The following is a 27,654-nucleotide window of genomic DNA, read 5'->3' as shown; positions in this document are numbered from 1 at the left end:
TCAGGTCTAATGCAGGTGTTGTGAGGTGTCAGCAAGGGGGAGGAGCTGAGAGGAGGACAGACCTGGTCCCACATCACCAGCAGGGGCAAACTGTGGACAGACACCTGAGAGATGCACACTCTCTTCTACACACCCACAGCAGCAGGTGGTTATCAGTCTGTACAGTCACGCTCTCATTGGTCCAGATCCTCCTCCAATCCTCCTCCAGGTCCAAATCCTCCTCCTCATCACAGAGAAGATCTGAACTCAGATCAGTGTGTCCAAAGGAGTCGTCTCCAGTCCGGGTGTCCACAACCCACCAAGTGTTCCGGTGCTGAGGATACGGAACCAAGAAGGCTACTGTGTGTGTGTGTGTACGTACCTCTGTGTGTGTGTGTGTGTGTGTGTGTGTGTGTGTGTGTGTGTGTGTGTGTGTGTGTGTGTGTGTGTGTGTGTGTGTGTGTGTGTGTGTGTGTGTGATGAAGAGATAAAGCTCATCTCTGTATCTAACCACCAGCTGATCATCTTTCACAGCTCCGTCCTGTGTCTGTCTGATTCCTGATTTTAGATCTTAGATCTTACATGAAGTGAGACCAGGAGGACAGATGATGTCCTGCAGTTCTGGTGCCTGCTGATGAGTCGCTGTGTTCGGTTAGTGGTGCAAGCAGAGCCACAGATGGATGACTGTGACTGCAGCAGTCTGACAGCTCAGGTGACAGTCACAGGTGAGACGTGTGTCTATGGACAGGACCAGGACGTGTCTCCATGAGCGTCTCTGTCCATCTCACTCCATCCACTGAACACATAAATGGGGGGCTGATGTTGGATTCACTTTCTGTAACATTATTTTATAAACATTAAAGCAGTTTGTTCGGTTGTTAAGTTTCTAATGGAAACACAGGAGCAGGAAGTGGTGTCACCTTCAGCCTATCATGTCTCACCCTGCCTCCACCTCAGTTTTAATATTATTCTAATATCGTCTCCCTACGTGTCAGATGTCTGACCGTCTCATATTCACTCTTCTTTTAAATTTTCTGGTTCAAACTGAAATTAACGTTCAAACAGTCTTTAGACAGAGAACAGTGCTGAGAGCCATCAGTGGTGTCCGTCCTCTGTCCCTCATCACACAGACAGGGTGTGTGTCCCTGTATCCCCCTGTGTGTATCTCTGTACGTGTGTGTCCCTGTGTGTATTTCTGTATGTGAGTGTGTCCATGTGTCCCCGTGTGTATTTCTATGTGTGTGTGTGTGTGTGTGTGTGTGTGTGTGTGTGTGTGTGTGTGTGTGTGTGTGTGTGTGTGTGTGTGTGTGTGTGTGTGTGTGTGTGTGTGTCCCTGTGTCCGTCCCTGTGTGTCCTTAACTGTCCACCACCTGGTGTGGCAGGGTGACAGAGGATCCGTTGATGAAGGACCCCTGTTTGTCTCGTCCCTTCAGGAAGTAGGTGAGCAGCTCTCCTTTCCCCTTCACGAAGATCGGCCCCCTCCTCACGAAGCGGAAGCCATAGTCCTTCAGGATGTTGTAGCAGTCCTCCACCACCTGGGGGAGATACAAACACACAGAGCGGTGATGATCTGGTCACACACTGGGGGGCCAGTCCCACTCTCCCCCCTCACCTTCTCACAGACTTTGAGGCGTTCCCAGTAAGTCCTCAAGGGTTTAAGACTGTCCCACTGTCAGCTCATCAAGTCCATGAGGACACTCTGGAGACAATGTTACCTGGATGTTTAGCAATGTTGATGAGATCTTAAACCTGTTCATTCCGTTACCTGGATGTTTGTATGTTAACCAAACATGGATGATGTTATCTGTTAGTGATGTTACCTGGATGTTTGAATGTTACCTGGATGTTTGAATGTTACCTGAATGCTACCTGGATGTTTGGATGTTACCTGGATGTTTGAATGTTTAAATGTTACCTGGATGTTTGGATGTTTAAATGTTTGCTGGATGTTTGGATGTTTAAATGTTTGCTGGATGTTTAAATGTTTGCTGGATGTTTAAATGTTACCTGGATGCTTGGATGTTACCTGGATGTTTGAATGTTACCTGGATGTTTGAATGTTACCTGGATGTTTGAATGTTACCTGGATGTTTGAATGTTACCTGGATGTTTGAATGTTACCTGGATGTTTGGATGTTACCTGGATGTTTGGATGTTTAAATGTTTGCTGGATGTTTAAATGTTACCTGGATGTTTGAATGTTACCTGGATGTTTGAATGTTACCTGGATGTTTGGATGTTACCTGGATGTTTGAATGTTACCTGGATGTTTGAATGTTACCTGGATGTTTGGATGTTACCTGGATGTTTGGATGTTACCTGGATGTTTGGATGTTACCTGGATGTTTGAATGTTACCTGGATGTTTGGATGTTACCTGGATGTTTGAATGTTACCTGGATGTTTGGATGTTACCTGGATGTTTGAATGTTACCTGGATGTTTGAATGTTACCTGGATGTTTGGATGTTACCTGGATGTTTGAATGTTACCTGGATGTTTGAATGTTACCTGGATGTTTGAATGTTACCTGGATGTTTAAATGTTACCTGGATGTTTGAATGTTACCTGGATGTTTGAATGTTACCTGGATGTTTGGATGTTTAAATGTTACCTGGATGTTTGAATGTTACCTGGATGTTTGGATGTTACCTGGATGTTTGGATGTTACCTGGATGTTTGGATGTTTAAATGTTACCTGGATGTTTAAATGTTACCTGGATGTTTGAATGTTACCTGGATGTTACCTCAATGTTACCTGGATGTTTGGATGTTACCTGGATGTAACCTGGATGTTTGAATGTTACCTGGATGTTTAAATGTTACCTGGATGTTTGAATGTTACCTGGATGTTTGAATGTTACTTGGATGTTTGGATGTTACCTGGATGTTTGGATGTTACCTGGATGTTTGAATGTTACCTGGATGTTTGAATGTTACCTGGATGTTTGGATTTTACCTGGATGTTTGGATGTCATCTGGATGTTACTTGGATGTTTAAATGTTACCTGGATGTTTGAATGTTACCTGGATGTTTGGATGTTACCTGGATGTTTGGATGTTACCTGGATGTTTGAATGTTACCTGGATGTTTGAATGTTACCTGGATGTTTGGATGTTTGAATGTTACCTGGATGTTTGAATGTTACCTGGATGTTTGGATGTTACCTGGATGTTTGAATGTTACCTGGATGTTTGAATGTTACCTGGATGTTTGAATGTTACCTGGATGTTTGGATGTTACCTGGATGTTTGGATGTTACCTGGATGTTTGGATGTTACCTGGATGTTTGAAATGTTACCTGGATGTTTGAATGTTACCTGGATGTTTGGATGTTACCTGGTTTGATGTTTGGATGTTACCTGGATGTTTGAATGTTACCTTGGATGTTACCTGGATGTTTGAATGTTACCTGGATGTTTGAATGTTACCTGGATGTTACCTGGATGTTACCTGGATGTTTGAATGTTACCTGGATGTTACCTGGATGTTTGAATGTTACCTGGATGTTTGGATGTTACCTGGATGTTTGAATGTTACCTGGATGTTACCTGGATGTTTGAATGTTACCTGGATGTTTGAATGTTACCTGGATGTTACCTGAATGTTACCTGGATGTTTGGATGTTACCTGGATGTTTGGATGTCACCTGGATGTTACTTGGATGTAACCTGGATTTTACCTGGATGTTACCTGGATGTAACCTGGATATAACCTGGATGTTTAAATGTTACCTTGATGTTTGAACGTTACCTGGATGTTTGAATGTTACCTGGATGTTACCTGAATGTTACCTGGATGTTTGAATGTTACCTGGATGTTTGAATGTTACCTGGATGTAACCTGGATGTTTGGATGTTACCTGGATGTTTGGATGTTACCTGGATGTTTGAATGTTACCTGAATGTTACCTGGATGTTTGGATGTTACCTGGATGTTTGAATGTTACCTGGATGTTTGAATGTTACCTGGATGTTTGAATGTTACCTGGATGTTTGAATGTTACCTGGATGTTTGAATGTTACCTGGATGTTTGGATGTTACCTGGATGTTTGAATGTTACCTGGATGTTTGTTACCTGGAATGTTACCTGGATGTTTGAATGTTACCTGGATGTTTGGATGTTACCTGGATGTTTGAATGTTACCTGGATGTTTGAATGTTACCTGGATGTTTGGATGTTACCTGGATGTTTGAATGTTACCTGGATGTTTAAACCTGTGTTTGGATGTGGATGTTTGGATGTTACCTGGATGTTTGAATGTTATGTTACCTGGATGTTTGAATGTTATGTTACCTGGATGTTTGAATGTTACCTGGATGTTTTGGAAATGTTACCTGGATGTTTAATGTTACCTGGATGTTTGAATGTTACCTGGATGTTTGAATGTTACCTGGATGTTTGAATGTTACCTGGATGTTTGGATGTTACCTGGATGTTTGAATGTTACCTGGATGTTTGAATGTTACCTGGATGTTTGGATGTTACTTGGATGTTTAAATGTTACCTGGATGTTTAAATGTTACCTGGATGTTTAAATGTTACCTGGATGTTTGAATGTTACCTGGATGTTTGAATGTTACCTGGATGTTTGAATGTTACCTGGATGTTTGAATGTTACCTGGATGTTTGAATGTTACCTGGATGTTTGGATGTTACCTGGATGTTTGAATGTTACCTGGATGTTTAAATGTTACCTGGATGTTTGAATGTTACCTGGATGTTACTTGGATGTTTAAATGTTACCTGGATGTTTGAATGTTACCTAGATGTTACCTGGATGTTTGAATGTTACCTGGATGTTTGAATGTTACCTAGATGTTACCTGGATGTTTGAATGTTACCCAGATGTTACCTCAATGTTACCTGGATGTTTAGATGTTACCTCAATGTTACCTGGATGTTTGAATGTTACCTGAATGTTACCTGGATGTTTCACAGATGTTACCTCCGAATGTTACCTGGATGTTTGAATGTTACTGTCTGCGGTAGATGGATCACACACTCTAAGGACTTATCTAAAATGACTATTGAGTCTGTGGAGATGGCTCGAGTGTCATCTACAAGATTTCTGGGAATTCTTGTTGATGAGAGTTGGAGTTGGAGAGATCATACTGTCTGTGTTAGCAGAAAAATAAATAAATCTATTGGTCTAATAAGGAGGTTTAGTTGTCTAGTCTCCACACTCTATATTTAATTATCTCTCTCTATTCTCAATAGAATCTGGATCCTCCAGAAACCTTTTGTTTGGACTGAAACCTGATCAGATTCACAAAGTTCATTTCTCTGTTTCAGAAACTACATATTCTTACTATTTATGATTTATAATATTTTTCAAATGTGTTTTGATTTATAAGATACACTCAAAAGAAGGAAATATTCCTGAACAGTTCAAGACTTACTTTAAAGTAAATTCACAGGTTCATTCTTATTCTACTCATCAATTCCCAGATCTTCATCCTTCTAAACTTCTCACCTGCAGAGGTCAACATTCAATACGATACATTGGTACCAAATTAAAGTTCTTCAAAAAAATATTTTAAAAGGTGCTTATAAAAACATTTAACTGCTGTTTTGTAACTGCAACATACGTACACAACATACTCACATCTTTTTACTTCTATATTGACCTTATTGTTTTTGCTGTTGTTGTCGTAAATATTTTTGTTGTTATTTGTTTCCATTATTCCTATGTACTAATATTATTTCCGCATGTAAACTCTGTTTTCTATAACTTTGTGAACTTTTAACATTATCGAGTGGAGGCTTCAAATAAGCCCACTGGGTGTTTTTGGCTCTCACTGCACGGCACAGAACCTTTGTTATCTTGTGTGATTTTTAAAATTTGTACAAAATAAAAATCAAATCAATATAAACCTTCCTGTGAAGCTGCCGGGTGATAAACTCAGCTCACAGAGAGGATCAGTTCCTGTTTGAGGCTCCTCCCCTTTGACACCTCCTTCATGTAGGTAGCATAGAGGAGCAAGATGTTCGAGGCTATCTCGTTACTTTTATTGTGAAGAAACGTTCAACATCCTGTATGACAGGTGAAGCTGGTGATGGTGTCACCACAGAGAGAAGGACACCCGTGTTCACCTGTAGGTGGGACACCTCCCTCTCAGCAGGGTGGGCGGTCCATCTATCCATCACTGTCACCACCTGTCCATCACTGTCACCACCTGTCCATCACTGTCACCACCTGTCCATCACCCCCCACCCGACGTACCGATGCGCAGCATGAAGTTGTTGAACGACTGGTAGTTGATGTTCATCAGCGTGACCTTCATGGCCAGAGCGAAGTCTGCCAGGTCGGCCAGGTGCTGCCAGCGCTCTCTGTCCGACTGCTCCTCCTTCTGAAGGACAGACAGGAGACAGGGGGACATCATCAGGGGACATGCTGCAGCAGGATATCCACATTATACAGGAGACAGACTGGAGCAGGATGTCCACATAATACAGATCAGTCATGTGATAAGGGGTCATGTGACCGGGCCCACCTTCATGCAGCTGTAGCCGTTGCTGACGTCTGGAGTAACACCTGAAGCTGCCATGTAGGTGCTGCCGATGGTCTTTATCTTAGTGATACACCGGAACTGAGGCTCGTCCAGCAGCTGACGGGAACACAGAGGACAGCGGACATTAACACAGGAGGAGAGGACGGATAGTCAGAGGACAGGATAGACAGACTGAAGTCAGGAGACATTAACACAGGAGAACAGGATGGACAATCGGAGGACGGGACGGACAGTCGGAGGACAGGAGACATTAACACAGGAGAACAGGACGGATAGTCAGAGGACAGGATGGACAGACTGAAGTCAGGAAACACTAACACAGGAAAACAGGATGGACAGTCAGAGGACTCACACTGTCGAAGTCGGAGATGATCTCGTTGAGGAAGCGTAAACACTCGATGCCTCCGTTGTTGATGCTTTCCTCCGTGTAGAAGTCAGAGAAGTTTGGGATGGAGGCGAACATGACTCCGATCTCATCGTAAGACTGACTGTACAACTCCTGGGACACCGCACGGCATCATGGGAGTTAGAGTTTTATTATGGAGGACAGCCATTACAAGAAACAACAACATGATGTCCAGGGTTGAGATGTCAGCCTGTCTCACTGTCTCTGACTGTCTCTGACTGAAATCTGAACAGACCTGTAATAAACAGACAAACAGGCTGCTGTGCTGAGCAGACAACAAACAGACACATTCATTTACCATCACTGAGAGTTCACAGGTGTTTTCAGTACAAAACTTTCACTTCTTAAATCCCTGATATTCTCTGAAACTCTCCAAAACTTTCTGAAACTCCCTGAAGCTTCACCTGTGCAGGTAAAGGCCGTTTGTCCTCTCACAGAGAGGGACTGAGGACAGAAGTGGACTCTGTCTCACCTCGTCCCGTTTCTTGGAGCCTAGGAAGTGTCGGGCTACGTGTTCAGGCAGCATGTTGGTGACCAGAGCTTCATTCCAGCGCCGCATCTCATACACCTTCTCCTTCTGCTCGTGGACCTCGATCTTCCACAGGAACAGCGTTCGCGCCAGCTTCTCCACCTGAGACAGAACCAGCACCAGCACCAGAACCAGAACCAGAACCAGAACCAGAACCAGAAACCAGAACCAGCACCGGACACATTTCCTGCTTCAGTCTGAACTCAGAGTTTACATCACGTATTGAGTGAAATTCAAACCATTCAGCAGTGAATCTTTGTTCTGTCTGTCCAACAGTCCTCTGTCTGTCCAACAGTCGACTGTCTGCCCAACAGTCCTCTGTCTGCCCAACAGTCCTCTGTCTGTCCATGAGTCCTCTGTCTGTCCAACAGTCCGCTGTCTGTCCATGAGTCCTCTGTCTGTTCAACAGTTCGCTGTCTGTCCATGAGTCCTCTGTCTGTACAACAGTCCACTGTCTGTCCATGAGTCCCCTGTCTGTCCAACAGTCCTCTGTCTGTCCATGAGTCCTCTGTCTGTCCATCAGTCCCCTGTCCAACAGTCCGCTGTCTGTCCATGAGTCCTCTGTCTGTACATCAGTCCACTGTCTGTCCATGAGTCCTCTGTCTGTCCAACAGTCCCATCTGTCCAACAGTCCACTGTCTGTCCAACAGTCCGCTGTCTGTCCAACAGTTAGTCATCTGTCCAACAGTCTGCTGTCTGTCCATGAGTCCACTGTCTGTCCAACAGTTCTCAGTCTGTCCAACAGTCCTCTGTCTGTCAATCTGTCCACTGCCTATCCATCAGTCCTCTGTCTTCCTGTCCTCTCCCACCCTTGTGTTTGGCGTGTCGGTGCATGTCACGTATGAACTCACATGTCTGGAGAAATAATAGAAGCTGCCCATCATGATGAGGATCATCACAGTCATGGTGAACTTGGAGGGGACCAGGAACGACCTGCAGACAACAACAGGGACACACTTCTGTCTGTTAAAGGAGTATTATGCTTCATATCTCCCATTAATGTGTCGTACTAACTCCAGCAGAGACACGGAGAACACTCGGCTGTCCCATTAATAATCCCTTCTGCTGTCACTGCAGGTGTCTCATCTCTGACTGAAACTTTGAACTTCCTGTTCAAATCAGGTTTGTTGAAAAGTTTTGTTTGACTCCTTGTTTCCTGAACCCGAACACGGCGAGAGGAGAGTTACAGTCAGCCTGAAATTCAGCAGAATGATCCTTTAAACCTTCAAACACATCCTGACAGTCGAGTTAGAGGGTTATAACACACACACACACACACACACACACACACACACACACACACACACACACACACACACACACACACACACACACACACACACACACACACACACACACACACACACACACACACACACACACACAGCTCTTACACACAGTCACCAGCAGGAGGCTTTCCCCAGGTGAGGTCCTCCAACTCACCTGTAGTCCTGGAAGCGGGCCGTGTCGTAGCGATCGAAGATGTCCCTCCAGCTGTAGATGTTCACGATGCCGGTTGCCACGGTGATGAGCAGCATCAGGGTGAGCTTCACCATGTGACTGACCTGGACCAGCATGGTGGTGGCCATCAGAGCCAGCACTGCCATGTAGCTGTAGTATTTGGGGTTGTTGAGGCAGCCCTCAAGGCTGGACCAGGACGAGGAGGAGGAGGAGGAGGAGGAAGATGAGGGGATCGTGGTGGTGCTGCTTGAGTCCAGGTCTCCAGGCAGACAGCTCAGCTGGACAGGGAGACACAGAATGATGTCAGTCAGACTGTCCTCCGTGATGAAGCTGCTGCTGTCCTGCAGAGTGTCTCTAACGTTCCTAAATACTCCGTAACAGACAGGCAGTCTGAGAGATCGATACTGAGAACAGGATCTTCTTCAGTTAGCTGATCGGGATCAATACCTTATGTTTGTACAGAGATGTCCAGACACGTCATACATGAACCTATGAAATGAGCATTGACTGTCCAATCACATCCAGGGGGTAAACACAGGCTCAAAGTTCAAACACAGTGAAGGAAGTCTGAGCGCTGAGTGTGACTCAGGCCCAACATCCATACTACCATTACTATTTAGTATGTCCCAATACACAAGTATGTTAAATGTAGCATTCCCAAAGCACCAGGATGTTCTACTACAACCGGTCATATTCTGCAGTCTGCAGGTCAGTGTGATATTCGAGCTGTTCTGACCCACAATCCTCTGCGGCGGAAGATACGCCACATCGACTGAGCTGTCGAGAGAGCTCCGCCCACAAAAGAAAGGAAAAAGAAGAGGCATTAAAAGGAAGCGTACTCGTTCCAAATCGCATCCTTTTTCTTTCTATTTCAGATGTTGCACCACAGGCCGCAATGGATATGACCAAGAGGGTCAAGCAGTATGTTCCAGTTGTAAACATACTATGTGCACCATTACATACTTTGTGAGGGGAGCTGCAGTCCGTACCAACAGAAATAGTGCGAGTGTGAAACTGGATCTGTTCTGTTTCTGCTCAGTTCACAGATTCATGTATGAACTGTCCAAACGTATTGATCCTGATCAGATGAGCTGAGCGGCTCTAACAGAGAGCAGCTCACCATGTCCATGATGTCTGCCATGGTGAGGATGAAGATGGCGGCCATGGCCCAGGTGTTCCGAGCCCACCTGGTGTGGTCGATCCAGGTGGAGAAGGACACCAGCTTCTTGGGAAACACCTGACACACACAAACAGAGAGACACTTTTATTTCCATTTTACCAGGTGGTGCTACTTCCTGTCCTGAACACGAGCACGTTCACACACACACACACACACACACACACACACACACACACACACACACACACACACACACACACACACACACACACACACACACACACACACACACACACACACACACACACACACACACACGTGTGCCTCTGATCACACACACGTGCCTGTGATCACGGACACGTCTCTGCATGATGTATTGATGAGTGCTGTGGAGCCTCCGGCAGTGTTTACAGTGATGGACTGTGTGCTGCCGGACGACCTGAACCGGGCCGGCCGAGCCGTCAATACCAGCCGGCCTGCTGCAGATCAATACACCAGAATTTCCATGATGATGTCCGATCAGAACAAACCAACAAACTTCCAAAAGTTGTCTTTATCTTATAAAAAGAAATGCACTGATGCTGTTTAAATCTGACTATTTTCAAAATACCTAGTCCCCCCCCCCCCCTCCCCCACCACACACACACACACACACACACACACACACACACACACACACACACACACACACACACACACACACACACACACACACACACACACACACACACACACACACACACACACACACACACACACACACACACACATTTTGCTGTCCTCCTTTGACATAAAGACGTCACATTGACTCATTAAAAGCTGTTGTTAGACATGATTCTCTGGTGTAAACTACAGAGATGTAAAATCATCAGACTGCAGATGGACCTTTTAAAGGGACAGTCCGTCCTCTTTGCGTCTCTGACAGAGAAACGAGAAGACTGATGTCTCAGAGGGTCTCTGGACAGACAGTTCAGGAAGCTGCACAGTCACATCTCTGACTGCTGGTCAGCAGGAAACACCTACATCTAAAGTCCCATTTATCATATGTCCCAACATGCAGACAGGAGACTGACACTCATCCTCTTAAATGGACAGGAGGATGTGTTTTCTTTAAATATGTATTTTGTTTGAAGTTAGTTCTTCTGAACAGAACTAACATGCATGTATGTAGACATACACAGACAGACAGGCAGATGGACAAGCAGACAGACAGACAGACAGACAGACAGACTCGGAGGTGTTGTAACTCACTCTGGGAAAGATGGCTGCCAGAGAGCAGATGGTGAGGATGAGTAGCAGGACTTCTCCCACTGCGAAGGTGATGTAGTTTGCGATCAGCCTGTTCAGCAACACAGAGGACAACGTTCAGACAGCTCAGAGAGGAGACAGTAAGTTGTCGTGTCGTCCCCCATCCCCCGTGAGTGAGACCCTGTGAACTGACCGGGGGTCAATGAGCGCCTCCATCACTGCGGTGAAGAGCAGAACCACACAGGAGCAGCAGAAGGCGGCGCCGCTCTGTTTCTCCTTCTCCACGGAGTAGCGGGTCTCCAGGTCCGGGTCCACGAACCTCAGGGACAGACGGTTGGTGTGTTTCCCCTTCAGACTGAGACACACAACAAGCTCAGGTTTTATCATTATTATATATTTATACAAGATCTACCTGCTCCATTTCCAGTGCTGCTGCAGTTTGGGACTGAGACCACAGGGGTTCCCAGAGGACAGACAGGTGTCTACTTACGCCTGGACCGTCTCCCTCTCCAGCAGCGCCTCGTTCAGCAGCTTGTTCAGCTCCTGTTCGTTCTCCTGAGCGTCAATCACCCGCTCAGCCAGGTCCCGCAGACGCAGCCGCCTCCGGGGGTTCGGGAAGGACGGGTTCACCACCTCAGAGACACGGAGAAACACAGAGACACAGAGTGAACACCTGAACCTGTCACTCAGCTGCTCTGTAACAGCTTCATCATCCTCCTCATCAGGAAGGTTACATGACCGTCTGCTTTGTACTCTGACATCAGTTTACACAGTCACCTCCTGACCGGAGGAGGGTCTGGTCTGTGGACCTGTCAATGAAGCTCTGGGGTTCATTAGAACAGAGTGAAGTGAAACCTCCCGATCTGCAGAATGAACTCTACATCCCTCTGTGAGCTTCCTACTCTGAACATGATGGAGCTCCGCCCACCGAAGAGCTCCGCCCACTGAGGAGCTTCAGTCTGTCAGCAGGTTCACAGGAAGACTACCAACCAGACATGATGTAACATGGACTGAGGAGGAACTCATTAAATGTTGGAACGGGTCTGAACCCTGCTCAAACAGCAGCTGTGGTTCTGGAGCTCTCAGTGGGTCCATAGAGAAGAACCAGAACCAGAACCACTCTGAGGAGTGACGCGGCAGATACAGTACACTCACAGCATCCCCACATCAGTTTAATAAATCTATCCAGACATACAGAGGTTACAGCAGGAGATGTGTTCACTATAGAGTCGGTTCTGTTGGACTCTGACTGAACGTCTAGTTCAAGTCATGTGATCAACAGATTGAGTGTCCCAGAGGATGAAAACTGGACAGTCTGGAAAAGGTGGTGGAGAGGAGGACGCTGAGGAAACTATTATCCATATTGGATAATCCTGTCCACCCTCTCCACCAACTACTGCAGGGACAGCGGAGCACTTTCTCCAAAAGACTCCTCCAGCTCCGCTGTCACAAGGACAGATACAGGAGATCATTCCAGATACAGGAGATCATTACTGATACAGGAGATCATTCCAGATACAGGAGATCATTACTGATACAGGAGATCATTCCTGATACAGGAGATCATTCCTGATACAGGAGATCATTCCAGATACAGGAGATCATTCCTGATACAGGAGATCATTCCAGATACAGGAGATCATTCCAGATACAGGAGATCATTCCTGATACAGGAGATCATTCCTGCCGACCACAATCAGACTATTCAATAACTCACCTCTGGCAAAATCCATCACACAACAATGACACCCTGGCACTGCTGTCTTGTATGTTGTTTTGTCCTAATCCATTGCACTGTTGTTTAGGTTTAGGTTAGTTTTGTTTAGTTTAGTTGATTTAATATTATTCAATTTTATTGTATAGAATGTGCATTTTTTTTAAGTTATATAAAATGTTTTGCCCTGTACATGCTGCAGTGACATAAAAATTCCCTCTGAGGGATTAATAAAGAATATATCTATCTATCTATGAACCCTGTACTGTCTGCAGGAGCTTCACTCTGATCTCAGGTTCATATTTAGGTACAAAGTTGCTCTCAAATAAAATCCTTAAGAACAGTTATCAGGATTTATAAAGTCCATCTGTCATCTATACTCTTTGTATCCTGTGCAGGAACACAGGGGGCGGAGCCTATCACACCTGTCTTTAGGACAGCAGTTTTAAAGTGTGAGTTGTAAACACCCTGCAGCCAGCAGGGGGCGTCTGGTTTAGTTACCCGTGTGTCCAGCTCCTCCGGATCCTCCGGCGTGGTGCACGCCGTGTTCACGCTGCCGTTACACTCCGTGGTGTTGATCAGCAGCGGAGAGTTCCCATTGGACGAAGTAACAGACAGCTTCTGATGGGAGACAAGGAAGCAGGAAGTAAGAAAGGGACACACTGTCTTACACTTTCAAATGATGGAGTAAATGATCTAAAGTCAGTGAAACAGATTTGTGTGTTCCTGATGGTCCTGATCTTCTCGCCGGTCTGCTTCTTGTCTGAGGGCGGAGCTTATCTGAACATTTACAGCTTTATGACGTTGAGCACCATGACAGGATTCAGGTGGGACTTCCTGTCACGTGCTCTCCGGGCTGAGGAGGTGAACATTTGAATATGTAAGCATTATCTGGGTGAGAGCGGGGCCTCGGACTCACCACGCCGTTGATGGCGTTCTTTCCCATGGCTCCTTTAGGAACGACCACCAGGTAGGTGTCGATGCCTCGCTCCCTCAGGTAGTCGCAGCGCTCGCCTCCGTACCCCTCCTCCACGTCGAACTCCCCGTGAAGACACTCCATGGTGCTCTGTGAGATGTGGACTCGACTATCCACAGAGGTCAGAGAGGCTGCAGTAATCTCCATGGCAACAACACAGTTTAAATTCCACCATACAAAAGGTTATTACACGACAACACAGCATAACAGCTGTGATGAAGAGGAGGGTGAGTTGAAGAATAAATATCTGTTGGTACTGATACTATATTAAAACTTAGAGCTGGCTCTACTGATGACATCATCGACAAACTGAAGATCTATAGGTGACATCATCGACAAACTGAAGATCTACAGATGACATCATCGACAAACTGAAGATCTACATCATGTTGGAGGTTTTATCGGATCTATTGCAGGGTCCAAACGTTTGACAGCTTCAGTAACGTGACAACAGTCGGTTCACACCTGGTGACCCAAACAGGAGGGTTGGTCTTCATCACTCTTCATCATTAATGTTCAGTGAGGTCAAGTGACTAAAGTCCTGACTCCTCCTTGCTCTCTGAGGAGTATTTGGTTCCTCCTCCTGCTGCTGCAGGATGGCTGCTCCTCCTCACAGATCGAATCAGATCAGAGGGAGGAGCGCTTCATTTAAACATGCTGTCAGATGGTTGGACCTGGTTCATGCTTTCATTCATTCAGTCATGTGATGATCATGCGTCTCTGTGCTTCCTAATTGTTCTTCAGCTGTCAGTCATCAGTAACACCTGAACACCTGGAGCAACACCTAATCTTCATCATCGTCATCCTCTGCCCCTGACCTCTTCATCCTCAATACCTGACTTCTTCCTCATTCTTCCTCAGTCCCTGACCTCTTCGTCCTCCTCGTCCTCAGTACCTGACCTCTTCATCCTTCTCTTCCTCAATACCCGACCTCTTCCTCCTCTCCATCCTCGGCCGCTGACCTCTTCCTCCTCCTCTTCCTCAGCCAGTGACCTCTTCATCCTCCTCTACCTCAGTACCTGACCTCTTAATCCTCCTCTTCCTCAATACCCGGACCTCTTCATCCTCAGCCCCTGACCTCTTCCTCCTCCTCTTCCTCAGTACCCGACCTCTTCATCCTCAGCTCCTGACCTCCTCCTCTACTTCCTCTGCCCCTAACCTCTTCCTCCTCCTCTTCCTCAGTACCCGACCTCTTCATGCTCAGCTCCTGACCTCTTCTTCCTCAGCCCCTGACCTTTTCATTCTGCTTTTCCTCAGTCCCTGGCCTCTTTCTCCTCCTCTTCCTCAGTACCTTTCCAGGTGTGTTCTTACCCTGGTATCCCTCCCGCCTCCATCTTGTTGGCCACGGTGACGTCGGTGGACCAGACATCATACTGCCAGCGTTTTTGACCCAGAACTCCTCCCAGGACGGTTCCACTGTGGACCCCGACCCGCATGTCCACGTCGGTCTGGGTCTTCTCCCGGACGTACCTGCAGTCGGTTTATAGAGAAATCAGATTAAAGACAGGAGACAGGGAGCTGTCCCTCCCTGGACATCACGTCCCCGTCCCTCCCTGGACATCATGTCCCTGTCTCCCCCCCATCAGTCAGAGCGTGAAGGACACTGAATAAATCCATCATGTGGAGTCGGTCCAAAATGTTACATCACATCAATCTGATGACCTCAGAGACACTTTATACACATACAACGATCAATGAGAGTCAATGAGGGTCCATCAGAGTCCTTCGGCGTCCATCAGAGTCTTTCAAAGTCAATCAGAGTCCCTCAGAGTCCATCAGAGTCCTTCAGCGTCCATCAGTCTTTCAAAGTCCATCAGAGTCTGTCAGAGTCCATCAGAGTCCTTCAAAGTCCCTCAGAGTCCTTCAAAGTCCGTCAGAGTCCCTCAGAGTCCATCAGAGTCCTTCAAAGTCCATCAGAGTCCGTCAGAGTCCATCAGAGTCCTTCAGCGCCCATCAGAGTCTTTCAAAGTCAATCAGAGTCCTTCAGAATCCGTCAGAGTCCATCAGAGTCCTTCAAAGTCCATCAGAGTCCGTCAGAGTCCTTCAGAGTCCTTCAAAGTCCATCCGAGTCTTTCAAAGTCAATCAGGGTCCATCAGAGTCCGTCAGAGTCTGTCAGAGTCCTTCAAAGTCCGTCAGAGTCCCTCAGAGTCCTTCAGTGCCCATCAGAGTCTTTCAAAGTCAATCAGAGTCCTTCAGAATCCGTCAGAGTCCATCAGAGTTCTTCAAAGTCCATCAGAGTCCGTCAGAGTCCATCAGTGTCCTTCAAAGTCAATCAGAGTCCATCAGAGTCCGTCAGAATCCGTCAGAGTCCATCAGAGTCCATCAGAGTCCTTCAGTGCCCATCAGAGTCTTTCAAAGTCAATCAGAGTCCGTCAGAATCCGTCAGAGTCCGTCAGAGTCTTTCAAAGTCCATCAGAGTCCGTCAGAGTCCATCAAAGTCCTTCAGAGTCCATCTCAGTCCATCAGAGGGATCAGTGCTACTACACAGAGGACAGACTGAGGACAGACAGAGGGCCGAGGACAGCATGTACTTACGAGATAGCCTCCACCATAGCCAGTCCCATCATGATAGAACAGGCGGCGTGGTCCTCCCTGAAGTCTGGTAGTCCACAGATACAGTAGTAGCAGTCCCCCAGGATCTTTATCCTCAGCTGGTGGTACTTCTGACAGGGGACACAGGGAATACAGAGGACAGTCAGAGGCACACAAGGATACAGAGGACAGTCAGATGGGGACACAGAGGACAGTCAGAGACACGCATGGGGACACGGAGGACAGTCAGAGACACACAGGGGGACACAGAGGACAGTCAGAGACACACAGGAGGACACAGAGGACATTCAGAGACACACAGAGGGACACAGAGGACAGTCAGAGAAACACAGGGGGACACAGAGGACAGTCAGAGACACACAGGGGGACACAAAGGACAGTCAGAGACACAGGGGGACACAGAAGACAGTCAGAGACACACACTGGGACACAGAAGACAGTCAGAGACACACACGGGGACACAGACGACAGTCAGAGACACACAGGGACGCAGGACAGTCACGTTCATGTTGTGTGATTTAGGCTTTTATTGTTTTGTTTTGATCATTTAAAGTGTCTTTGAGTATCTTGAAAGGTGCTACATAAGTAAAATGTATTATTATTATTATTATATTACTATTATTATTGCCATTGTTATTATCATTATTAGCATCATTATTATTAAAATAACAGAGGATTTTGTCTCAGACCTGAGCAGCACACAGCCGGTTTCCTCCATTCATTTTCTGTCATAATATAATCCAGCTGTTTATAATCCAGCTGCTGCTGTTACGCATCACTTCCTGTCAGGGCCTCAAAATAAGAGCTTAATGTGGCAGCAGTGGAACCACCAATCCAGCACTGCCACATGATGCTGCACTGCGACCCTGCATCACTGTGAGGTTGCAAGGCAACCAACAGTGACTCCAGGAAGTAGCTGCGAGCTTCAACTCCCCATAAAACCTTGGCATGTTGTTCCTGCACCTCTGTTTGTTTTACAGATTAAATAAATGAGTTCCAACGAGCTGCTCTGCAACATCACATAAAAAAAAAACATCCCACTGGACACGCTGAGCCAGCAGAATGACATCAGCACGGACCTGACACCGTTAGTGTGAGTGTTGTAACTGTGTGTGAAGCATCATTCTGGAAGTGTTTCATTAAAATGGTTTATTTACATCAACAGCAAAAATAACTTCCTTTTAATAACGATTAATAATCAGTTAATCGATAACTGATATATGGGCTTTGATTCCTCCTGTTTGCACTGTGAATATGTGTGTGGTGTCTCAGGTGAACTCACCGCAGCCAGCTTGTCGAAGCGGGCGAACAGCTCGTTGAGCAGTTTGACGAGCTCCTGCGCGCTGCAGGATGACGACAGCTGCGTGAAGCCCACGATGTCTGCAAACAAAATACTGCAGGAGACACACACACACACAACAACAACAACAACGACGACAACAACACATCAGAGCTGACATCACGGCGGCAGCATGAACACAGTGAAGACGTCACTTCATCTGACCTTCGGTGCTGAATGTTTCTCGGTCAGCTGGCTCTCCTGTGCACTCTGAGTGACGGGCACACGTCTGTCTCAGTGATCGACCGGGTGTTAATGACATAGTGACAGCAGCAGCGACGGATGTATTAGTGGTAGTAAGCAGCAACGGTTCTCATCCCAGGTGTCAAATCAGTGGTGTGACCTCATCGTTCTTCATATCGAATCTTTCTCTCTCTCAGACACACTGACATGCTGCAGAGTGTCTGTGGTTCAGTTTTGAATGAGACTCTATGAGACTGTGACGTTGAACCTTGTGAAGGATCCATTCAGACTGCTGTGAAGCATCATTAGACTGTAGTTCTGCAGGTACAGTGTGAAACATGACATGGTAGTATGATCGCAGCAGACAGCAGACACGCACGACTGTTGGGACTGTTGGGACTTTTGGGACTGGTGTTACAGACTGAAGGACTCTGTGTTACAGACTCTGTGTTTCTGGTGTCTCTGACTCGCTGTTACAGACTCGCTGTTTCTGACTTGGTGTTACAGACCGAAGGACTCTGTGTTTCTGACTCTGTGTTTCTGACTCTGTGTTTCTGACTCGGTCTTTCTGACTCCAGGACTCGGTGTTAGACATGAAGGACTCGTTCCAGGTGTTACCTGACGTTCTCGTGGCGGTACATGTACATGGTGTTGAACTGCTGCATCTCTTTCTGACTCGGCTCCTTCTTCATGTCCTGAAGCATCTCATCAGCGATGTGCTTCGGAAGAATGGAGAGCAGCAGACGCTCCTGTGGAGGACAGAGACAGAGGACAGATGGAGAGACAGACAGTTGATTGTGAGTGTCACTGAGTTTGATGAATTGAATGATCTGACAGTCGAGTGACATGTTCAGATGAATAATATCATCATCATCATCATCATCATCATCATCATCAGTGAGTGAAGTCATGCTCATCGTCAGCTGACCTTAAAGCGCCCCGACTGTCTAAACTCTGATCTCAGCTCTTTATTGATTATAAAACAGCAGAAACAAACACACAGCCGCTGGGCTGTGTGGACTTCCTGTAAGTTTGTGATGTCACACCAGCAGGAAAAAAACGGTTTAATCTGAAACATCCAGGAGCTGTGAGGAAATATGTTCTTCTTCCTCAGCAGAATGAGGAAAAACTCCTTCTTCAACCACATCTGTGATGTGAGAACATCAGCTCTGTGACTGGAGACTCTACCTTCGTTACAGATAGTCATCTTGTGTTAATATGAGGTCAGTGTCTGACAGGGGATCTAAGTAATGGACACTCATCACAATTTGAAACGTAGCCTGAAGCAAACAAAACATGGCGGTCGGCTGCTCGCTGATCACCTGATCTGAAACACTTCTAACACAACAAGAGAGAGGAGGGGAGTACCAGCAGGGCAGGGTCCACACGGAGCGCATGGTGCTGCTCTGGAGACCAGCGGCCTCAAACTGTCAGTTTGACCCAGACGCACAGCTGACGTGTCAAAGTCAACACACACACACACACAGACACACACACACAGACAGACAGACAGACAGACAGACACACACACACACACACACACACACACACACACACACACACACACACACACACACACACACACACACACACACACACACACACACACACACACACACACACACACACACACACACACACACACAGAGCTTTCAATACTCTTATCAAAATGTGACAGAGAGGAAACAAACGGCTGAGCGCGTTGGCTCTGTGATTACAGCTGACACCATCTCAGGAGGCCAGTTGCCATGGTAACCAGCAGCAACCGGATGCTCCTTGATTGGCTGGCGGCCCTCGTCTCCCGGCAGCCTTTGCTCCTCCATTAGTATTCCGGGAGTTTCTTCCACTCATCGTTTTATCAGGCTTCTCGTTATGTTTTTCCTCTCCATCACTTCTCACCCACACACACACACACACACACACACACACACACACACACACACACACACACACACACACACACACACACACACACACACACACACACACACACATCCCTCTGTGGTGCAGACCATCTGTTCTAGAAATAGTCCTGATGCAGAGAGCCCAGTGGCCCCAGACATGAGGAGGGGAGCTGACTGTTGACAGCAGCAGCTCCGACAGACATTATAATAGATATTATGTCATATATTTATAAAGGTGTTACAGTGTGTCTGCACTGTGTGTCTGTCTGTCTGCTCTGTGTTCCATGTGAGGGTTCGTCTCCCTCTGCTCTGGACAGACAGATGAACATGACGCGGTCTGCTCTTCTGTATTTGTAGGTGACAATGTTCTGTCCAGTGACCCGTGAGCAGAGAGTCGGAGCCGTGACCTCTGACCTGCTGCTGGCTCTGCTCCTCCAGGTTCAGTTTGACCTCCAGAGACTGTCTCGCCTCCAGAAAGGCCTTCCGATGCTTGCGGTCAGCCATGTAGTAGGACATGACGCCCACTGTGATGGCACACACGTAGATCACGAGGTTGGCCAGAAGCTGGAAGACAAAAAGAGAACCAATGTCAGAACATCAGACGAAGACAGAAGATACGATCTTGCAGAGCTCTGAGGAGGAAACTATTCACACAGTCATCGGTGTGCACCTGTGAGGATGAAGACACCACATGATGACAGCATGAGGATCTACTGAACATGAAGCCTGTGGAGGACATGCCGCAGCTCCGGCTGGTCTCCCTCGGCTCCACTCGGATGGGATCTGATGCTCTACGCACACGACGACTTCCGTTTACATTTCACTTCATCACGCGTTGTTTTCATAACCTGAGACAGGTGGAAAACATCCCGACCTCCTTCACATGTCCAGAGGTTTAGACTTCAGGAACACATGGCTGGAAGGTCGTTTGTTCCGACGGCTGTCACACTTTTCAACACCAGCCTTAAATAACATTTCACCGTACTCCATTTCATAGCACCTGACTCTTTTCCACTTTTTCCACTCACCCCAAGCCGTATTTATTTTATATTTATTCATTTTTTGTATATATAGTTTGTGTGTGTGCATTTTATATTTATTCACTGCTCTTATTTTTTTCTAAAGTAATTATTTTTATCTATCTTACTTTATGTATATGTATTTGTACATTTTGTCTCATTGTGCGCACCTTTTTTTGTGTTTCTTTGCTGCTGTAGCAACTGAATTTCCCCACTGTGGGATAAATAAAGAGATCCAGAAACACACATGCTTTATGTTATCTGACTCTTCTGTCTGAAGAGAGCAACATCCGAACATCACCGTACCATCCTGCTACAGATACGTAATATATGACGGAAACGTTCGGAGGACCAGCTGCAAACACAACGGACAGCTCATCTTCAGTTTGCATGTATCAGGTGGTTCCAGTTTGAGGGTGGATGTATTCACTCAGAAGATGGAGGCACAAGGACAACATGAAGGAAGGAGGCGGAGCTACTGCTGCTCCCTGAGGAGAAGGGTTGGTGTAATGACTGACGGCGGCCTGGGACACCTCCATGTGTCCTCCATGTGTCCAAAGCTACCGGACTGACGGATGATCTGATAACGCGGTCGTCCTGAACCCTGTGTGGTCATGTCCACTATGACCTTTAACCTGTCTGATCAGATGGTGATGTGATGTTTCTGCAGTGTTTCTCTCCTGCAGTCACTGAGATCTGTTCAGATTCAACAGGTTTACAGATCAGTCAGACACAGAGGAACATCTCCTCCGAAGTAACTTTCATCTGTACTGTACTGTTCTATGTTCTGTCTGTTGTCAATCAACTTCACGGTTCTGGTCCAGTAGAACCACCTGGCTGCTGTGTGGAGCAGTACGAGTAAACTTAAGGTTCAGAGTGTCGGTTTGTTCTGTGGTTTACAACATGTTGAAACAAGAACAATTATTGTTCTTATAATATATAAATATTATCTCTAAAAATGATCCGTCACATGTTTCTGCTTTTAGAGCCCTGTAGTGAACATGATTTCCCATGAACCCCGGCGGTATCACATGACTCGACAGACCAGCTGGACCGGAGGAAGTGCTGCTGTCTCAGGTGGTTCCAGTTTGAGGGTGGGGACTACTTTCAGCATCGGATGAATCTGCATTGTTGTGGAGAGTTCTGGTGGCAGCAAGACGTCCAGGTAAAGTCCAGAGAGTGATGATGATGATGATGATGATGATGAAGGTGATGATGATAATGATGAAGCAGCGGTGAGAGGCAGACACACACACAGAAGGAGGCTGCTGCCACAGAGGGCGCTGTTCTCTGTTTATATACCTGAGCTCATCCAATCACAGCAGCCTGCGCGTGCCACGTGCGCACACGCACACGCACACACACTGCAGTTTAAATGATGACAGGGTTCATGTAGAAGACAGGATTTATCCTCCGTCTGTCTGTCCGTCTCTGTCTGAACAAGTGTGTCTCAGTCTCTCAGGTAACTCAGGACCACTCAGAGCAGCGCCCTCTCTGTACTTCCTGTGGTTACCATGGTAACACAGTGAGCTGTGGCAACAGGTTCAAAACAGTGAGGCATCGTTGGTGGCAGCAGCAGCGCCCGGTCGGAAGCAGAGGCTGTCAGTCAGTGAATGTCTCCACGACGATCAGATCATTTCTGACTGATGTCACGATGCTGACAGTTTCGTACAGTTTGTGATGAAGCTCAGTGCTGCTGCTCATCTTCACGCGACCTCCAACAATGAGCCCCGATACGGACTGATGGACAACACGATGAATCAGAGTCAGACTGTGTGCTCGTATCAACCTGCAGCTCGACGTGGACGGTGCTCTGAATCATGACCCGACTACACCTGCTGATGATGACCAGGTGAGCTGATCGAGAGCTCCGGAACGACCCGGTCAGAGGACTGCAGGTGGATCAGTGTGATGTATACGATGTACGCGACAGCTCCCACCCTCCCTTCCCCAGTCTTACCTGCCGGCCCAGGGCCGCCCCCTGGATGTCCTCCTGTTGCTGCTGGGCGATGGTGACGCCCAGAACCAGGGTGTGGACGCTGCAGGACACGGTGGTGATGAGGACGATGGGCGTCAGCCTCAGCGGCAGAGTGAGGAAGAAGGAGAAGCTGAAGAAGGCCTGCCAACCCACCGTGTCACTGGCCTGGTGGAAGCGGGCATAGTTCAGCCCCAGGTAGCAGAAGATCTGCGCCGCTATGAGCACCCACAGGGCATAGGGCACCACCCGTCTGGAGATGCGGTCCGGCAGCAGCCCAAAGCGGCACAGCAGGTAGAGGCTGACGTCTGCCGCCAGTCCCACCGAGGCCACCAGCACAGAGGCCAGCTTGTCGGACGTGTAGACCACAGTGCACATGACGATGACGTAGCTGTCGAACAGGGCGGCGAACACCACGAGCACCAGCAGCGTCTCGTGTCTCTGTCGCCGGAAGTAGGTCTGGTACAGGTTCTCCAGGGACTCCGGCGCAAAGGTGAGCCGCATGAAGCGCGGCAGGCAGAGGCAGCATCCCGAGCTCCGCACCGTCACCTCGTGAGTCCGCCCCACCGCCTGCCCGGGGTCAGAGGGCAGCGTCACCGAGCAGTCCACCGAATACTCTGCAGAGTACTCGGGCTCGGAGAAGGCTCGGTTCCGAGGCATGCTGAGAGATCTGGTCAGAGAGCGTTAGTCGTCCTGCGGGAGAGAGACAGCGTTCAGGTGAGCATCACCTGCTGGAGGAGCCTCTGCTGGGTGTCCACGTCTGTCCCCTCTCAGCCCTCATGTGAGGTCTGAACACAGCAGCAGGTCGACTGTCAGGATGGAGCTCCGCCTACATCGCTGCATCCAATCACTGCTTTTGGGCTGTCCTGTCACGGCTCACTGAGAGCCCACCCGCTCTTCATCAACGTAATCCAACAGTCCAACTGCTTGTATGTTCAGGTTCACATACGTGAGTGTTTCAGCTGCTGCTCTCCACCCGGGTTCCCCACAGCAGTGCACTGTGTCAGAGTGGATGACCTCATCACCGTGTGACCAGCTGAGTTGATGTCTGAGGGACTTCCTCCGGCTCCATCACCCCTTTGAGGCGGACAGCTCGCAGCATCCTGGGCTTCCATAGCTGCTCCTCATATGGCCTGGAGAGAGCGAGACGAGAAGAAAGTCAGCGGGGACTTCAACACAGAGGTTCATGTAATTAACAACAGAACCTGATGAACAGAACCAGTCCAGAACCTGTCTCCCTCCTCAGATCTACCTCTCCACACCAGGTCTACATGGACAGCATGTGATTAAAGGTATATTTCAGGAGAGTCTTCACCTCCACCTTCATACAACCCAGCAGACGGCAGAGAGTGAGCAGGTTTCATCCTCTTCATCATCCTTCTCCTGACAGGATGAAGAGGACCCCAGCTGAACCTCTGATGGTGCCTGGCGTGTTATTTGTATGACGAATTGAAGAGTGACCCTCCGTTTGATAAGAACAGCAGTGATGTTTTACTGGGTCACATCTGTGGTTTGTTTGAACACAGCCGATGTTAAATGGTCAGATTTTGATTCGGGGTCTGGCACAGAGCTCCCACTAAGGGCCTACCGAGCTACATGTTGCGCTACGTCACACACAGGTGGAGAACACACACTGAAAACACGGAGCTCATGGTGTCCACACACACACACGCTCACAACGAGCCCGGGGACTGGATGGAACCGCTCTCCGGTGATACCGGGACCGATGTCCGCCTACAGACCGTTAAACGGCAGCTGGATCTGGGTGTGTGACAGAAACTTCCCCCCGCCTCTCCTCACTCTGTCCGCGGTCTGCTCTCCCTCCGGCAACTCGGCCTCTCCTCCAGACACCGACACAACACGGACATGATGTGCCTCCTCTTACCGACTGATGCCAGATTGGTCTCCTCTGGGCGCGCGCGTCCTCCTCCTCAGACCGATGTGTGTCACGAGCCCGCCTCGCACAGCAGCTCACACCTGTTCACACCTGCTCACACTCACACCGGATGAAGAGTTCCGCCGGGGCCACGAACCGCCGCTTTCTTTGCCCACTGTTTTCCGCAGGCGACACATAACAGCTTCACCGTCAAGTTAGAAGGCACGAAAAACAACGTTTCCGGTCACCTTCAAAATAAAACCTGAGCTGGAAAATGCCCCCTTTTCAATGTAAAAGTAAAGGAGTGTATGGAAAATAATTTCAATGTCCTTTAAAGTTCGTATTTATTTTTCATTTGGTATTGGTGGGATGGAAAGGCAGTCTTATAGAGCCGTGTGTGTGAATCAAATATTACCGCTACACACAATATGTATTCACTTTATCTGAGTCACTTTATTTAATTAAATGTTGTAGAAAGTGAATTTGAATGAGTTTCACCTTTACGGTACACTTCAGCTGCAGGTCATCATGGTTCTACAAAAGAAATAATCATAAACCTCATTCAGTGATGAAGACCATGACATGCGAGGAAGCGTTGCCACGGTTAAACAGCTGTTAAAATCAGATGCTGTGTTCCAGATGTTGTACTTGTGCACTGACACTCACTAGTCTGAGTGCATCAATGGTGCATGGAGAACGGTCGCCATCTTGGCTACGTAGAGGAAGGGGCGAGGCCACAGACCTAAATGATTTTCACATTAAAAGCACGCTGCAGCTGTTCCTGAACAGTGTTTCTTTTCCACTGCTGCTGCTGGACAGAAGAATCAGTGTGTTTATTGACTTAAACAGAGGACACAAAAACACGTTGATTTCTGGGTAAAATAATTAAAGCTGCAGATATTTTGGAGGGTGATGTGTTCACATGATGAGGTCATTTCCTGTCAGTGCAGAACAGCAGTGTGTGATTTAAAACAACACAACTCTGTCAACATTCAAGTACTCAGTAAGTGTCCTGACATGTAAGAGTATCTGTTAGTGTACTGAGAGACGGATGTCATCTGGAACACAGCAAAAGTGTCCAACATCAGTGGAGCTTCAGCACACACACACTGCACACTACACACTACACACTATACACTACACACTATACACTGTACACAACACAGCTTCTGTCTTTCTTCTGGTGTTTTCTGTCTAACTTGACATGACCATCACTCGTGTCCACATTTTGTCCAGGTGTCCCCGCCCCCTCTAACTCCACCTGCTCCCTCCTCCACCCACCTGGACGTGAGGACCAGAAGTGGAAGCTGCAGGCTGCGGGGACAGATCGGACAGGTGTCCTCTGGGGGGGACAGAGGAGAGTCTGTGGTGCCTTCAGGACTCTGCAGATAGCCCTGAGAGGATGTAGACTCTTTATCTAAACCCTGTTTTGTGTCTGATGAGGGAACTCCGGAAGTCTGAAATAAACTCTTTTAATCCGTTTTTTAAAAAAAAATCTGCATCAATAAAAGACCACAACCTCCATGTCTGATCCTCCTGATGATACAATATAGGATCAGTAATGATGATAATAATCGACTGTATGGTCAGATGGTTCATGGTATCACGTCTCCACAGATTTAAAAACTAATCAGAGTGTCCTGATGGGAGACGACGCTACATTATTATTGGCCTCTATTCATAAATGAGGATTCATTAAAAAGCCATTAATTACATGATACTGTTCACATGTAGTTAAACATTATGCTGCCGTGCCTCAGCGACGCCTCCCAGCTGGACGGGATGATTCCTCCCACAGTGAGATGTAACTGATGGTCAGTTTCATGTTCACTGAGTGCCAGAGTTAGTTAATGAACTGGTGAGTTCAACACAGACTAAACCAGGAAGGACTTTAACTGCAGCTCAGCTGACTGTAACCTGAGGTTGAACCCAACCACTTCCTGTGACGTCATCGGTCTTTGCTTGTGATTATAAAGTAATTCTGGACACTCTGTCAAAGTATTTAAAACCTGAGCGGTGTTTCGGAGTCTGTGGACAGAGAGACGAGCTGCTGGCAGTGACCCACACCATCATCACCTGCATTGATTGTTCCACTGGCACCCTGCTGTGAAGGTCTCATCACCGCGGCGACTGTTGGGCCATTGACCCAACATCATCTGTCTTCAGCGTTCCATGCTGACGGTCAAGGTCACACTGCAGAGGCCCAGAGCAACGCTATGTGGTGGATGATGATGATGAGAACATGTCAGTCTGGGAATCGGCTGTTGTCTCAGGTCTGCTGCGTCCACAGAGAACGCACTAATTCATTTATCTGAGGATGTCCCTGATGAGGTCAGCAACGCTGATGGATTACCACAGAGATATAATTAATAAAGAGTATAATGAGAGAGGAGGAGACGGGGCTGCTGATGGAGCACATAGACTAACATCTGACGTCGTAGACAGTTTTTCTTCACATGACATAAATCAGCATGAGTTATTTCATAGTTTCGATGTCTTCAGTTTTGTTCTACACTGTAGAGAACAGCCAAAATAAAGTAAAGCTTCAGACTTGTGACAGATGTGTCAGAAAGAAGCAGCTTCCTGTGTGAGTCTGATAAGGTCTCAGGTGGAGAAAGAAACAGGAGGAGCTGATGGTCTTAAAGACAAATCTAGAAATGTGAATATCAATGGTAATATCACGACATCATTAGTAAAGAATAGTTTTTATTGCCTGCACTGATAAACTGTTAAACTGGCAACACAGATATTTATGCGAAAAACTCAACATACGCGTAGCAGTCTCATCACGTGGTAAAAAAACCAAAAACAACGCGCTCTGGTCGTGTGACGTCAGGACGCAGCGTCCCCTGCCTG

General features: G+C 47.4%; 1 protein-coding gene and 1 long non-coding RNA gene across 5 annotated transcripts; both read right to left on the bottom strand.

Annotated features, from left to right (window-relative positions):
• Positions 1 to 2,680: 2,680 nt before the first annotated feature.
• On the bottom strand, positions 2,681 to 4,011 carry LOC138632024 (uncharacterized). The gene is made up of 4 exons (XR_011311787.1): positions 3,890 to 4,011; positions 3,579 to 3,682; positions 2,967 to 3,004; positions 2,681 to 2,822 (listed from the first exon to the last, which is right to left on the bottom strand). It is a non-coding gene; the product is annotated as an uncharacterized lncRNA (long non-coding RNA).
• A 973-nt stretch (positions 4,012 to 4,984) lies between these two features.
• adcy3a (adenylate cyclase 3a) lies at positions 4,985 to 25,026 on the bottom strand. Of its 4 annotated transcripts, XM_069717277.1 has the most exons (19): positions 24,808 to 25,026; positions 22,908 to 24,055; positions 20,343 to 20,492; positions 18,643 to 18,773; positions 17,785 to 17,896; positions 16,485 to 16,612; positions 15,260 to 15,418; positions 13,892 to 14,057; positions 13,474 to 13,593; positions 11,749 to 11,891; positions 11,452 to 11,613; positions 11,262 to 11,349; positions 10,011 to 10,127; positions 8,873 to 9,168; positions 8,281 to 8,362; positions 7,373 to 7,531; positions 6,847 to 6,993; positions 6,477 to 6,590; positions 4,985 to 6,332 (listed from the first exon to the last, which is right to left on the bottom strand). In XM_069717277.1, exons 2-19 carry the CDS (start codon positions 23,580 to 23,582, stop codon positions 6,186 to 6,188), a joined length of 3,096 nt encoding a protein of 1,031 aa, XP_069573378.1. In that variant the 5' UTR covers positions 23,583 to 24,055; positions 24,808 to 25,026; the 3' UTR covers positions 4,985 to 6,185. The 4 variants fall into 4 exon arrangements, 3 of the variants coding, with proteins under 3 accessions (XP_069573378.1, XP_069573379.1, XP_069573380.1); XM_069717278.1 differs by lacking the exon at positions 6,847 to 6,993; XR_011311786.1 differs by lacking the exons at positions 4,985 to 6,332; positions 6,477 to 6,590; positions 6,847 to 6,993 and having other exon boundaries at positions 7,440 to 7,531; positions 8,281 to 8,385.
• Between the last annotated feature and the right edge of the window lie 2,628 nt (positions 25,027 to 27,654).

The sequence above is a fragment of the Brachyistius frenatus genome, unplaced genomic scaffold (assembly GCF_029030835.1).
Source record: "Brachyistius frenatus isolate BFR_SWC_R1_liver_20210118 unplaced genomic scaffold, ASM2903083v1 Contig_171, whole genome shotgun sequence".
In the NCBI taxonomy this organism is placed as follows: Eukaryota; Metazoa; Chordata; class Actinopteri; family Embiotocidae; genus Brachyistius; species Brachyistius frenatus.
This window is presented reverse-complemented; position numbering and strand designations above follow the sequence as displayed.

Excerpts from the sequence above, each read along its gene's own strand:
- adcy3a (XM_069717277.1), bottom strand. The coding sequence starts at position 23,582 with ATGCCTCGGAACCGAGCCTTCTCCGAGCCCGAGTACTCTGCAGAGTAT. Across the intron at positions 8,363-8,872 it reads GCCCGCTTCCAGGACTACAG|GTCGTTCCTGGTCCCCTCCA; the intron begins GTGAGTTGGAGG and ends TGTTGTCTGCAG. Across the intron at positions 6,591-6,846 it reads TCATCTCCGACTTCGACAGT|CTGCTGGACGAGCCTCAGTT; the intron begins GTGAGTCCTCTG and ends TGTTCCCGTCAG.